The sequence below is a fragment of the Microtus oregoni genome, unplaced genomic scaffold, assembly GCF_018167655.1.
Source record: "Microtus oregoni isolate MIOR12 unplaced genomic scaffold, Mior012 000059F_ref0000304, whole genome shotgun sequence".
In the NCBI taxonomy this organism is placed as follows: domain Eukaryota; kingdom Metazoa; phylum Chordata; class Mammalia; order Rodentia; family Cricetidae; genus Microtus; species Microtus oregoni.
This window is the reverse complement of record NW_024543835.1, coordinates 6,042,411-6,058,480: the sequence shown is the minus strand read 5'-3', so window position 1 is coordinate 6,058,480 and position 16,070 is coordinate 6,042,411. Positions and strand designations below refer to the sequence as shown.

The window sequence follows — 16,070 nt, the reverse complement described above, 5'->3', positions numbered from 1 at the left end:
TGAAAACAACAGTCTACTTGGGAATTTTATAAAATTTAAAGACCTTTTATAACTTGCAATCTTTAAAAATGTAATTCTGTTCTGTTACTTGCTTTAAAGCAACATTGAGATAAAAGTAAGTCTGTGCCTTGAGCCCTGTTATTGGTCTATAAAGGACCAATTTGCAGGGCAAATATCTTGCGATACAACAGGCCTTTCCCTGGGAGGAACCTGTAAATTGAGGAAAGGATTAAATTTGATCAGTGTTTGTTTTGTCTGTTGCTCATCATGTTCTTATTGAACTCAGTGTCTAACAAGTATCCCAGGGGTTCAAAAGACTCAAGACTAACAATGCCTTCATTCCTATCTATATGTCTATACCTGTTTTCTCATCCAACTAGAGTTTTGTAGAGACAGACACGAATAAACAACACATCTTAGGAACACAAAACAATGTGTTATTTAATAGATCATAAAGGATTTACTGAAATTTTATGTGTATTTTGACCTGTATAATCAAACTGCTCTGATTAAAAAGTTGCAGCCTGTAATATTATAAATATTATTATTGTTACTTTATCCAAATTAGCAAACATAAAATATCTAAAAAAATAGTCATTTTTGAATGTTCTAACATAAGCTACTGGATGTCTGTACCAATAGAAATGAATATTTACTTCAGTAACCGCTCATTTATTGAAAACACTAATTGCATTATATGCCCCAACAATGCTATAACAGATACGTATAGATATGTAGGTAATTCTAGTTATTTAATTAGAGTTAAGCAAGCTTCAGATACAATGCTAACAAAGAGGATTGATTTCTAATTCTTGAAAATGAATACAAAGATGCAAATAATTATTCAATATTTTACATAAGTATAGATTCAATAAAGAATCCAAAATAAATAATTAAATGCATTTAAAAAATAAGGTGATGAGATGGTTCACTTTTAAAGCACTTGCCATTCAGTTTAATAATCTGAGTTTAATCTTAGTACCTATATGGTAGAAAAATTTGTGTCCTAGTTTCCACATGCATGTTGTGGAATGATATGTATGCCTTCTCCAAATAAATGACTAAATATATAAAGAGACTTAAAATTCAGAAAAATATTAAAATATATAATTAAAGTAATAGTATTGTTTTATTATTTTTCACATGTCCATATCTGTGGTGTGCACGGGTATTTGCATGTTTGCATATGTATAGGCACATACGTTTGTAATGGAGTCTACTTACTCATGTGTATGCTGGCTCATGTAGAAAACCAAGGGTGACAATGGTACTGAGATGAACCCAGAGCTTTCTGCTTATCCTTGTCTCTGCCTTGCAAATGCTGAAACTACAGTCAGGCTACCACACTCACTAAGCCTTTTCATTGGTACTGAGAGTCTAAACTCCAGTCCTTCCTTCCTGGCAATTACTTTTATCTCTTTCTCCAGCCCATGTCTTACTCTTAATACATGGACCTTATACAACAAAATAGTACATATTTTTTATCAAATCTTTATTTATGCTCACAGTAACATAACAAAGTAAATCATTTTTTTTTTGCAGTACAATCTACATCTGCTTGTATTTGCCCAAATAATGTAGTGGGGTTTGACTCAGTTTATCTGAAAGAATGCAACAAAGAACATCAACTTTATTATAGTCATTGTTTTAGGCACTTCTTTTTTCATTTTAAATGCTGATAACAGAAGAATAGAGGTTCAAAGAAGACAGCTCTCCAGTTGAATTAGCATAGAACAAGGAGAGAATAATAATATTAAACAGGAGAAATTCCTTCATATTATCTATGAGTGGCTAGAGGAATGAAACCTTCAAAAAGAAGAAGGAACATCGAGATGGTCATAAGTATATATAGAATTTTAAAATTCAAAGTCAAGGCAATTTTGAAGTAAAAGTGTTTGGTAAACTTCAATAATTATTGAGGATGGTCCAGGGTGTTTGAAGAACTCCTACTCAGGCTGTTTAGTCTAGAGACTACAAATGAATCATAGACAGCACACAGGCCAATGTCAATCTCTTGTTATTTTTCTAACCAATTATCTGAGAAGCTCTTACACTTACTCTGAACCTTTATTCTGTCTTTCTGAAGGCTGTCATCATTGACTTTCTCTTGGTTCACGGGAAAGGTACACAAATAAACAAGCTCCCAAGGCAACGTGATTTCCTTATCATCAGGAAAATACTTATGATGATCAGTGTTGTCAACTTTACAGGCTTTAGAAGGGCTTCTAGCACACCTGTGGGGATTATCTGAACTGCCATGAGTTGGAAAATTCTGTCCACTGTAAGTGGCATCCTTTTCTTGCCAGATTCTGGAATGTACAAATAGTAAAAGAAAAATTAGTGGAAGGAAACACGAAGTTCTTTCTACTTCTTTAACGTGGATGTGAAATGACTAGCTGCAAGACTTATAGTATAAGAGAGCATGCCCAAGTGGACAAGTAACTTAAAGGCTACTGGTGGTAGGAATTCCTACAGCACCTCCCCCTTTTGTTTAAATAAGAGCATTCTAAGTCTAATACAAAATTATATACAATAAGAACAAATATGTCAAGCAAGAAACATGTGATAAATGTTTCAATAATTATCCTATCCTAATTAGTTTTTGTCTTGTATAATAAATAACTTGACCAAGTCATGAGAGGAAAGTAGCTACAACTATCTAGTCTTCAATCCCATTGAAGATCCGAGTAGGGAAATAACACTACTTGTGGAATGGACGCTTAAAAGAAATCTCACACTTTCTCAGAATTGAGAAATAGCTGGTTATTTATTTAGGGGTAAACTCACAAATCAGAAACCTCTGCTGGAATGGAGATCAGAATTTAAATCTGCAATTGGAACAGAGAGAGAGAGGCCGGGAAAAGAGGCTGGATGTATGCTTTACCTCAGCGTATATAGTATAAGAGGCTATGCCCCAGTAGGTGGGTAACCACAAGCTGCAAGACTTCCTACAGAAATTACTTGAGTAAGCAGGAAGTGTAATCAAGCAACTTCTAAAATGTGCAACAGATGACAGAGACAACTGGCTAACTGGGCAATCACCCAAAGTCTCATTTTCAATGTTAGAGCAACCAGCTTTGGCTAAGGCCTAGAGTAACTGACAGATCATTTTCCGAGGCAAGACATTTTTCAAAACCATCTTACCTTGTCTTGCAAGATTTGGCAGTCTTTTTTCTTGTATCCTGCTTGCCCTGTCTGGACAGCGTGCATTTTGTCAGTGGTCAATGCATGGGCAGTTCCTTGCCCAAAGGCCAGTTTTGCCAAGAAGAAAACAAGCACCAAGTAGAGTGTCTTTGGTGCTCAACATTGTCTCGGGAATAGATCGGTGCTGCCAGGAAAAATCATGTCTCACTTCAACAGAACCCTAAGTTATTTAAATGCCATATTCTACAGCTCTTGAAATGGTTAAGATTACCTGTCTATGAAGAATATAATTTCTATATGTCTAAAGAACCTGATTAGTCTAACGATAAGTATGACAAACATAAATGACTATTGATCTATAAGTCTTAATACTTATATAACTGAAAGAATAAGACTTAATATTAGAATATTAAATAACAATCATCTGTGCAACAAATAAGCACAATGACCTCAAAATGTAAACAATGTATAAGTATCTTGATCATAGGTAGAAATGTACATTGAAATATGATAAATATATCCTAAAATTGTATGAATATACAAAAATGTTTTAAGCAGAGGTAGAGGCATGAATGCATACAATATGACAAAATAACTTTGCCTAGATATGCAAATATTGTAGATGAAAATAGGAACACATTTAATAGAATTTAAGTTTGTATCAATATACAAGAATCTATGCCAATGTAAATTGCTTGTAAATAATATCTCACAAGTATTCCCTCCATTACTCACTATTATTACTAGTGTGAGTAAGCTCATACTTATCTATTATCCCATTCAATTTCCCCTTTTTTCCCAAAGAGATCCCTGGGCCTTAAAAATTCTCCCCCCATCCCTCAAACCTATACTAATTATAATCAACCCCTAAATGATGTCCCTAACCCTGAGGACAAATGTTGTTGGGAGAGGGGACATCGTCTTCTAAAATTACTTTGAGCTATCATGTGGAGCAATGTTCTTTCCATGGGATCCTATGAAAGTAAAATAATGTTTAAGTTCCCAGATTACAAGTATAATTTTATTTTGTGTTTTTGTATAGTGTGCATGTGTATGGGTGAATGTGTATACATATGTCTGTGCATGTATTGCTCTTCATGGTTCCTCACTACCATCTTCTAAGTATTGAAAATATAGGAAGCTATCATACTTGTCTAGGTTTCACATGATTTTTGAGGCTCCAAACTCATGTTCTGTTGCCTCTGTGACAAGAATTTTACTCACTGAGACATGTCTTCAAAGTCTACAATATTTTTCTTTCCCCCTTCATTTTCTTTTTATTGAAAATAGATTACCACTTTCTCATAAAATATATTCTAATTACAGCTTCCCCCTCTACTTCTACTAGTTCCTCCCTACTTCTTCTCCCATCTGGAGCCACTCTATCTCTGCCTCTCCTTAGATAGGAACAGGCTTCTAAGAGATTAAAAACAAAACATAAAATAAAGTGTAATAAGATAAAACAAAAGTTATCACATTAAGCTTGGACAAAGCAAACCAACAGAAGGGAAAGAGTCCCGAGAGCAGTAATAATAATCAGAGATCCACTTGTTCACACACTCAGGAGACCCATAAAATTACTAAGGTGAGGTTGTAATATATACACAGAGAACTTAGTACAAACTCATTTAGGGATTGTCCTTGTTTTTGTAGTCTCTGTGAGTTTATATGAGTATGAGCCTTATCTATTTGATTTAGAGGGCATTGTTCTTCTGGTATCCTTCATCACATCTGACTCTTACACTTTTTCTGCCTTCTCTTGCAGTTTTCCCAGAACTTTGAGGGGGAGGGATTTGATAGAGACATCACATTTATGTAGTGGTGTTCCAAGGATTCTCTCTCTTCTCTCTCTCTCTCTCTCTCTCTCTCTCTCTCTCTCTCTCTCTCTCTGTCTCTCTCTCTCTCCAGAAGTTATTTTATTATTCAAGATAGACTTAGCGATCCTAGATTTTATGTTATTGTTGTTTTTTATGAAATTGAGAATTGTCCTTTCAAGATTTGGGAAGAATTATTCTTGAAATTTTGAGAGGGAATTGCATTGAATCTGTAGATTGTTTTTGGTAGGATGATAATTTTTACTATATTAATCTTACTGATCCATGGGAATAGGAGATCTTTTTATCTTATTATATTTCTTCAATCTCTTTCTTCAAAGACTTGAGGTATTTGATCGTAGAAGTCTTTCACTTGATTGGTTAGAGTTTCTCCAACATATTTTATAATATTTGTGACTATTATTAAAGGTGTTGTTTCCCTAATTTCTTTCTGAGTCCGTTTGTCATTTCTATATGTGTCTGGGAGGGAGCTTCTGATTTTAGTGAGTTTATCTTGTACCCAGCTACTTTGCTGAAAGTGTTTATCAGTTTTAAGAGTTCCCTGGTGGAATTTTTGGGCTTAGTTATGTATTTTTTCTATCATATCATCTGCACATAAAGATGCATTGACTTAGCATCTGGTTTCTCCCAAACCCCATAATGATTCTCTCAAGATATCTCTTACATTGCTCTCCCTCTCGGTCTTTCCCAAACTTGACCTCCTGTTCATTAGAAGGTTTTAAGGAGTTTTGCTTGTGCTTCAGTTATGTTGGAATATCTAAGACCTGCTGTGGAAGAGTATCTGGGCTCTAGTGGAGACATATTACCCTAACTGTTATTGTGTTCTTACCACGACATATAGGTATCTGGAACTGAAATGATTATAGGTATAGGTGATAATTTCTGGATTTGTCTTTGTTGGATGGATATTTTGTTCCTTGGTTTCTGTTTCCTCTCATGTTTTTTGGAGAGTCTGCTGTTTGTATGGTGCCTGGTAAGAACTTTCTTTGATCTTAAGAATTGTAACTATTGGGGATTCCAATTAAAATGTGTTTTTGGATATTGGGAGCTGACATTGGGGATAGGCTAGAGGTTGCAAGGGGGTTCACATAAGGAAGAAGAACAGAGTGTTCAACAGAATCCATTTATTTCATCTTATTGGAATGAGGAGTGATGGTGAAGAGAGATCACCCTCTATGAGGTCCGGTATTGGACTGGGGATGAGAATGGGAGGTTGGATCCAGAGAACGGAAGAAGAGGGGAGGTCTACTTAAAACCTACATGCTTCCCTTGCAGAAGTGGTCTGTGGGTTATCATGAAGTGCCTGCTGGACTTAGGGGCTGGGATAAAGGAACAAGTGAGTAGAGGGAGTTTCTGGACTTTGTGGGATCTACAAGAAATGGCAACAGATGGGCAGAGAAGGTTGTCGCAGGTTTTCCATTGCAAAGCTAGGAATAAGGCTGGAGAAATGGGTTGGGAGAAGAAGGGAGAGGAGATGGTGGTGAAGATCTTCAGTTAGCTTACCCCTTTCCTTGGCCTGCTCAGCGGGTTTGTTCACAGGGAATGTCTGCTGGTGTTGGAGGCTGGGTTACTGAGATGAGCTTGGGGAAGGAAGGATTTGAAGAAGATCATTGTGATCTGTCGAGGATGGGGTCAGAGAAGAAAGGGGGGCACAGTATGTTTTCAGCTACAGAGCTGAGGATGAGAATGGGGTGGGTGAGTCTGGAGGAGCAGAAGACATGGGAGGATCCACTGCCAGCCTACTTGTTGCCTTGACAGGAGCAGCTCCTGAGTTATCATGGGGTACCTGCTGGAGTTGGAGTCTGGGACAAACCAATGCATGAGGAGGGGCGAATTGTGGAAGACCTGTGGGACCTACAGGAGATGGCATGAGAGGGGCAGGAAAATTTTCTCAAGGTGTCCTGCTGCAGAGCCAATGATGACAATTTTACTTCTTGATACAATGTATTGCGATGATTTTTATCTGACTTCACAAAGAATTGGAAATTTATTATTTTCACCGCAATACCATTAGCATCTATAGCATCCCCTGGACTACAGTGGGGACAGAGTAGGGAATGGCATAACATGATGGACAAACAAGTTACGCATAAAGTTTCCATTAACACATTTAAGTATGCCTGGTAATCGTGATTATTTTCCTTTGAGTCTTTATACAAGATATTGATCAGATAAATTCCAAATTCGAAAAGAAATGACACATGAAAAAACAACCTAAGACTAGAATTGATTTACCTGGATCAAGGAGATAAAAAAAAGCACTACATGTACAGCTCTATATTTCCATTTGCTTTCTCAGGAGAAGATGTCTGGTTAGAGAGGAAAGTAATTTTACATTTTAGTTCAAGAGTTCCTAAGGGGACTTTACAGGACCAATAAAAAAAAAAACCAAGATAGAGTCAAGTGTGTGTGTGTGTGTGTGTGTGTGTGTATGTTTAAAGTTGTAGGGTAGATGAATGATTACTATAGAGAACCAAGTACTTTAGGCAAAAACTAAAGTTATACAAATGTATCAGATTATCAGAAAGATATTTAAGAGATAGGGATACATCTCAGTAGAAGAGTTTATATTTAAAATGAATATAAAAATAGATGTGGGTTTAATCCCCAGCAGGCACACACATGAGTCGGCACACCTGTACCCCCCCCCACACACACACAGGAAAGAAAAAGACAGAGACAGAAACACAGCTAGACAGAGAAAGCAGAGTTTTATTATTTATACGCAGGACAGGGGAGATCAATACCAGGCTGTTACTCCAAACTCCATTGACTTCTCCTCAGTTTGGATGTTCTTGCCTAGGAAGGGTTAAAAAGATAAAATTCCAGCATTAAAGGGAGAAGTAGCCACATAGCCCCACCTCTTCCTGAGGATGTGCTGGTAACTGATAGCTAACAGAAAAGGGAGAATTAGCGGTTTTAAAGGGAGTGGCTCCTGACAGCTCTAAAATGCTCCAGTTGATGGTCACATGTAACATGGGGGCCAGGCTGCTTGTTTGTTGTTGGGGTTTTCTGTCCTGCCCGGTACCCCCAGCTGTTTAGCCGCAAAGAAAATCACACATAGGTCACCATAAATTGTAAGCTGATTAGCCCATTAGCTCTAGCCTCTTACTTGCTAACTCTCACATCTTGATAAACCCATTTTTCTGATCTATGTTAGCCATGTGGCTCACGATCTTTTTTTTTTTCAGTGGGGCAGATCACATCCTGCTGCTTCGGTGGTCTGGGCAGGAGTGGGAAAAATCAACTTCCTCCTTCCCAGAATTCTCCTGTTCTCATTACATCATTTCTACTTCCTGTCTGGTTTTCCCGCCTATACTTCCTGACTGGCCAATCAGCATTTATTTAAAACATGATTGAGAGAATACAGACAATTTTCCCGCACCAGTCACATACTTGAGAGTGTATAGGCAGACCTAATGGTATTCAATATACTTTTTTTTAATTTGGAGTACACAAAGATGTATCATATAGAATAGGAAGTGAACATGAGGGAATTGGGCTGAATATGATAAAAATGTATGATATTCTGGCTGAGTCATCTCTAATTTTTAAAGTCTAGTTCTACTTTCCCTGGATCCCGAAGTCTCCAGAATATTTCCACATTTGTAGTGATCCAACAACAAAGTGGTTGTTTACTATGATAGAGTGGAAACACTAAAGACTGATTTGAAACATGGTTTATGTAATCTCCATGTTGTCATTCTCAGTGACGACTTTATTTTATTTTATACTCAATTATATATACAATTGCTGCATTAACTTCCATATTGTGAATTTGCTTCTCATTGGGGGAATCCTGACATAACTTATAAGTCTAATATATATATATATATATATATATATATATATATATAAATATATATATATATATATTTATATATATATATGTTAGGATAATAGCTTGTGAATGCTTTATTCTCCTCTAGTTTCCCTTCTATTTTATTAACTGTAATCAAATGCTTGTTTGAAGGAAATCCTTACAAAATATATAACATGCAAAGCAATATTGTTGTTTTCAAATTAGCAGTACCTGTTAGAATTTAGAGATTAAATATGACCATGGTAAACTACGTTATTCCACCACCTGGTTTATCTAGGAGCCAGCTTTTCCCTGATCAACAGGGAAGACTATCTTAAAAGGAACACGATTACAGCTAAGCAAGGTCTACACTCACCTAGAGATGACCTACTTTGAAAGGCTGATTGATAATAATTTTTAGGCCTTCTCAGACTAAAGGTTTCTAGAGTCTGTGTTCAGGATAACTGGCAGAGCCTCCTGAGAAGCATCGTATCTTAGAACTTACCAAAATATTTGAAAGCACTCTTCCAAAGATGTTACACTGTATATATTTTTAAAGGGAAAAATCTGGAAGCAATCCACCACCTGTTAAATGTGATTAAGAAAGTAAAGTTGGGTCCAATGCATTTTGTGAATGCAAGTCGAATGCAAAGGTTAGCTATTGGTGGGGTTTGCTGTCCTTAGCACAGATTAACTTGCAGTGGCTTCTGCTTTTCCCTTAAAATGACAACTGTAATTATGCCAAATTTTAATTATGACGTTTATATTTTGAAAGCGAATCTGTCAGTGCCTATTTAAAGCCTACCCTCAGTCTTTTGTTCAGTTTTTGTGATATACTGCACACATGACCTTTATTTATTACTGACAATCATGTCTTCAGCTTTGGGTTACTTCACCTTCAAAGGGTAAAATCTATTGATGCCATTATGCCAGACATTCACTTCTGGTTAGTTCCATTTAGAAAAACAGAAAATACAAGCAAACACTTTAACTCCATCTATTGAGACTTTTAAAATTCTCTGTATGCTCATAGTCTAAAATCTTTTAATGAGAACATGATAAAATGCCTTTCAATGACATTACCACTTGATACATAAGGAACTTTGACTTCCTATTATGAAATTGTTAAGTCTATAACACAACCAAAATCATGAGTTACTAAGTAAATTTATCTTACTTCTCTCTCTTGCTATTTATATTCAGTCAATTGACTACTCCTGACCATTTGTACCTCTGAAATCTTTGACAAACATTACATCTCTACTGTGTCTGCTGAATTCAGGCCTTGTACGTATTACTTCTCTGGTTAAAATCTTCTTCTAATTTATACTTGGACCCAAAATTCTGTATAGTACATTAAGGGGAAAACTATTAAACTGGCTCTACCACTCTCTGATTGAAATGCTTCAAGGTACACCATTGCTCTTACAAGGAATCTAAACACTTTTAAACATCTCTTAAAACCAACAATAGATCCTTCCTTTGTTTACCTCTTTCGTTTTATATCTTGTTATTTTTTTGCCTTAAATTTTAGAGACAACAGAAATTCATTAGTAGTTCTTATAAAACATGCAGTATCATACTTATATGACTTTTTTTTCTTCATGTCTGTATCTGTATTTGTCTGCTTTTTCTTAGTGTGGTCAACTTGCTAAAGTTCCACATATATCTCCAGTATCTCCTTTTCATGAAATATTACCAGAACCATCATTGCAAATTCTCATTACTGCAGCCCTGTTTTAGATTATATATATATCTTCAACAAAACTGTGAACTCAAATGAACCTGGTTCTCCATACATGAATACATAAGGAAATAACTGAGTTGTGAGTGTTAAACAGCAAAAAATAATCTAGAGACAAGAATTATCAGCTCAGTAAAGAAGTTGAATTCATCATTTCTGACAAAATTATTGATGTCTTTTTTTTTAATTCTAACACTTACATTTTGTTTAGTTTAAACACAGTGCCTTATACATGCTCACCACGCACCCTTCCACAAACGATATCACTTTTATAAAGTTTTTTTATTTCATTTTTTTTTAATTGGTGAGATTTAGCTAAGTAATGTGGGCTGACCGTAAATTCATTGTATACCTCAGGCTAGCCTTCATCACCTGATTCTCTTGTCTTCACCTCTTGTGTCTGTGGATTATAGACATGTTCCACCACACCTGACACTTAAATATTCATATTAGGATGCAATATGTGTGAGTTCTATGATTAGATTTTTTTTTAGAATTCAACCTTTAAGCTTGTTACCATGGAAATATTTTGAGCTCTTACATATGTAGGAATAGTGACTTAATTAAAATACTTTTTTCTAATCTCATTTGAATATATTGACATTTTCCAGTGTATATAGCTTTTGTTCATGAAATGATGCTTCAGTATGAACTCTCTAGAAAGCAATTAGTTCTGAGTCCCAATTCCATCACTGTCTTCATCTAAATTCCCTCAAATTTAAGGGTGGTAGAAGAAAGAAATAAGGATACAGTTTCCTTCTTTTATTTTCCCACACAATTTTCTAGCTTCATAAACTCTCATTGATTGTAAAGAAGTATTACTGCGGAGAAATATGGAAAGAGGCTGTTGTCATGGAATCTTCACATTGAAGGTTCAACTTTTTAAATGAGACTTGATAGAAGGATGTTTTATTCTAGAATAAAGAAAATCAGATTTAATACTGTTCTCTACAATTAACTCATAGTAATTTTTAAGAACTAAGAAGAAAAAAATAGAAAATTTGCCTTGTTCTTACATAATCAAAAGTATATAGAAATATGCTTTTTTTTCCTGTGATTTTTCCAAGTAAGCAGAACTTAGACACTGAAATAAGGAAAACCTGAAGGAACTGAATGAATCAATAATAATTTTAGTCAGCAAGAGTACAACTTTAGGTGATCACATATCCTTTTAAAATTTGAGATGTCCTTAAAGTACCATGCTAAAAACTACTTTGTGGTATAATCAAAATGGCTTTTAAGGAGATACTGCTGTGTGTTGGAGTAAAATGTCATCATGCCTCTAAATTATTTTGTACTAATTAATGGAAAAAATGAACACATGGGATGGGAAGGAAAAAGTTGTAAAAATAATGAAAAATATTAGAAATATTGAAAAAGAAAGCAATTTCATAATTTAAATATTTGTTCAAATATTTTGAGTAGACCTTATTGTAATAGATAATTTGTCATATTTTATCTCAGAAGTTACTGATGACTCAGGCATATGGACAGTGTTGGTGTATCAGTAATGTTGGAATCTACTATTTTGTATGTGTATCAGGGAGGGGATATTAAAAGATGCTGTTACCAGATATGTGGGAATATGCCTGCTGTTCTAAGATTCAGCAACTGAGTTAAGTACATAGCAGTTTAGACATATAGAAAGTCCCAGGTCATTATTGCCATGCAATAATAGTTTGTCTGAAATTTGGAAAATGGTCCCTTTGGAAAATATATAAAGAAAAACCATAACCCTTAGCTTCTTTATTTTCACCACGGTTTCTTATTTATATATTTTCCTCAATACTCACAGACATCAGAGCAGTAACTGTTTACCCATGAGTTTGATTTTGAAACTGCTATCAGAGCGCAACTCAATTTTATTTCTTTCTATATATTTTAACTATGACATATTCATTTCTGAAGTTATCGGCATGGGTCTAAAGAGTGAAAGAACTACACTGTAATTTTCACAAATTTTTTTATCATAAATGATAAAATTATAGAGAATTATGAAATGTAAAAAGAGATTGTAATAGTAAAGTGAAATGTGAAATACTATATATACATACATATATATGTATATATATATATATATATATATATATATATATATATATATATATATATTTAACTTGGGCTTCCATAACAAAATATAATAGATGGAGTGGCTTATATAATGTTAGCTTATTTCTCCCAGTACTGGTAGCTGGGAATTCCAATATTAAGGTATCAAGCAGTTCAGTTTTAGTGATGGCTTACTTTACAAGTGGCAACCTTCATTCTGTGTACTTACACTATGATTTTTTTTTGAGCCCCGATGGAAGAAAAAACAAACGTTCATGTCTCTATATCTAAGGGCACTAATCCTATCAGAAGGAGCCACGGCCATCTGACCTCATCTAATTCCAAACACCCATACCTGGTTCCTTCTCCAAACACCAGTGTATTATACTGTTACTGCTTCAATTTGTGCTGGGGAGGGGGCTGCACAAATATTCAGTTCATAGCAAAAGAAAGTTTTAGTTGACAGAATATTGATTACCATTGTCCAAATCAACAAAATTGAACTTCCAAGCAATGGATGCCATTATTTGTCTATCCCCAGGACAGAGATGCAAACATTACTAGGAATGTATTGTCTGGCTTAACTGAATGTGACAAGCCATAGAGTTTCTGCATTAGTAGAACCTGATGGTAATACACCTGCCCCAGAGATTGCCAACAGTCTTTCTGAATTTCTTGGGGGGGGGAGATTGGTTAGAAGATGTCTCACCTGAAGGATTGCTAAAAAATTTACCAAGCTGCTGGGGACCATTCACTTCCCGAGTTAGGTGCTGGGGAGCCATATTTACTGAAAAAAAACCTGCCAAGTAAGCATACTAGAACAGCAACGTCTCTCTGGCCCCCTCTACTGACAAAGCTTCAATTCTACAGAACAAAGGAAAAATATTTTAAAGGCCCAGAATTATTTTTACAGAGCAGCATAAATGGTATATTTAAACCCGAGCAACAATAAATAAATAATGAACTTAGTGATACAAACTAAAGCTAAACATTGGAAGGAGCAAGTAAACAATGCATTGTTTGCCAGTAGAGTAAACTACTTTTATCAAACAATTCTCAGTATTCTTCATCACTGTATGTATTCTATGTCTAGTATAAGTCTGATTCAGTTCATAGACTCTGTAAACAGTTACATAAATGAATGAATGAAAAAGTATGTTGCTAATTCTTTTCTCTAATGATTTTATTCTCTCTCCTCTTTATTATTGCAGCTGATGGATGCACTGATTGGTCTGCTGATATCAAGAAATACCAAGTTTTGGTGGGAGAGCCTGTTAGAATCAAGTGTGCACTCTTTTATGGTTATATCAGAACAAACTACTCCCTTGCCCAAAGCGCTGGACTCAGCTTAATGTGGTATAAAAGCTCTGGTCCTGGAGATTTTGAAGAGCCCATTGCCTTTGATGGAAGTAGAATGAGCAAAGAAGAAGACTCCATTTGGTTCAGACCAACATTACTACAGGACAGTGGGCTTTATGCCTGTGTCATCAGGTACCTTTTAATGAAATTATTATTGACTCAATGAAACTACATAGTGTTTTCTAATACTTAAAGCTTCCTGCTGTCACTTTCAACTGTACATATTGTCTCAATATTTGCATGTGTTGCCATGTACTAAAATTTAGAATCTAAATCATAAAAAGATGGGATTGATGGAATTTATATTGAGACATTATTTCAAACTTATGGAGAAAAGAGATACCATCTGGGTATCTACTTCTGTTGCCAGAAATTACTAAAGACTATGAAATAAAATTTACAGAGGAAGTAAAATGTTGCAAATAAAATGTAAGCAAAGTCTTGCAGAAGAGACACAGTTTATTGCTAAATGGGCAGTAACATTTTGTTATTGACCTTCACAGACGGAGCAGAGACTCCTCTGGTTTATGCACATATGCAAAGATGATTTAGGTAATAGTGGTGTGTTTTATGTGTGTGTGTGTGTATGTGTGCATGTGTGTGTGTGTGTGTGTGTGTGTGTGTGTGTGTGTGTGTATAGTGCCTGTGCACACACAGAAAGAAGGGTAATGTTGACCCATTAGGGAACATAAAGATTTTGTTACAGAACCTTTGTTAATGACAACTACTAGTCAAAACAAAATCTGAGTCTTCATGAACAAGGATCAAAGTTAGTAACAAGTATTTGCTATCATCCATAAAGAAATTAATTGCATATTTATAAATATTTTCATCATAAAATAAAAGATATGCATTTTACTTAATGCATTAAAACAGGATCCATTTAACATATTAACAGTTAAAAATCCCCCTTTAAGCATGTTTAGCCTTTCATGGGCTGTGAATAGCACCTTTCATAAATGATAGTGAATGCCGTTACCAAGCTGATTATAAGGAAGGAAGGTGTGTTCAGTTATAGTTATTGATGTTTCTGAATTTCACTGTTTTGCAATATAATGAAAAGTTTAAAGTAGCTGACTGTGAACTGTGAAAATGTTTTAAAAATTCTTTAATATTTATTGTAATTGTAATTCAGCTTCTACTTCTGAAATTCTGATTAACAGCAAACATTCCTGTGGCCTGTACTTTGGCTTATGCTAGAGCATCACCACAGGCGTGTTGGCATGTTAAAATGCCTCAAAATCACTTAAGAGTTGAACATAAAATAACCTTCCAAAACAAAAAAAAATGTATTAGAAGTTAAAGAAATATACAAGTTGTGAGTATGAGTATTGATGAATGACTGTCATATTAGTATAGGACCACCTGCTCATGTTGAACCATCATTTAATTTCGTATTTTCTATCTCGCATGTAAAATGTCAGGGGACTATATAAGACACATAAATGCAGGGCCATCATTCATCTGAAATTTGTCATGTTCAATTGTATTAAGGGACTCATTTTCTTCATTTGTTGTTGATGGCAAAATAATGTGTCACAGTAGTAATCTGAATTTCAAAAGCACTGACCTGCAATTCTTTTGTATGTTTAAATATAACCTCTGATCCAGTCCTTTCACAACTTTCAACAAAATGACCCCTGCATTTAGAGTTGCAAGGATGAATGAAAAGTTGACAATTTTCCAAAATGATGCCTTTTGCCATCTGTTCATATGTCTACATTTTAATGGAAGGTGAAATTGAAAGGCAAAAAGGCTTAAAGTTTAATGCGTGTCAAGCTGCATTCTAGAGGAAGTGACAAAGTGAGGAAATAGTAACTTTTGCCACTGAAATTCAAGCATGCCATTGATTTGCAGCTCATGATGGTGCGGCTTCCTTTTCCAATTTGGAGAAAGGTTCTCAAAATCTTTATAAAAAAGAAAAGCATTTAAAGCAACATGACTTGCTGTTGACAGTTACAAGTCTAAAATTGTTGAGTCTCTGTAATTTTGGCACATCGTTAGCTATTAGACAGGTCACAAACTGTCATGATTACTTTCTAAATAATTCACTAGCAAAGAATTTTAGAAGTTTCAAAGCATGAGCTTTTAAGATAAGCTTCCAGTTTTTCTCTTAAGTGTATGGTATTAACTTACC

The 16,070-nt window shown here is 35.1% G+C and overlaps 1 protein-coding gene across 1 annotated transcript in view; it reads left to right on the top strand.

Annotated features, from left to right (window-relative positions):
• Window positions 1–16,070, top strand: part of LOC121439038 (interleukin-1 receptor accessory protein-like 1) — a 729,117-nt gene that overhangs the window by 53,754 nt on the left and 659,293 nt on the right. The window contains 1 exon segment of the mRNA XM_041639534.1: window positions 13,786–14,065. Within this exon segment, the coding sequence (XP_041495468.1) occupies window positions 13,786–14,065 (280 nt within the window).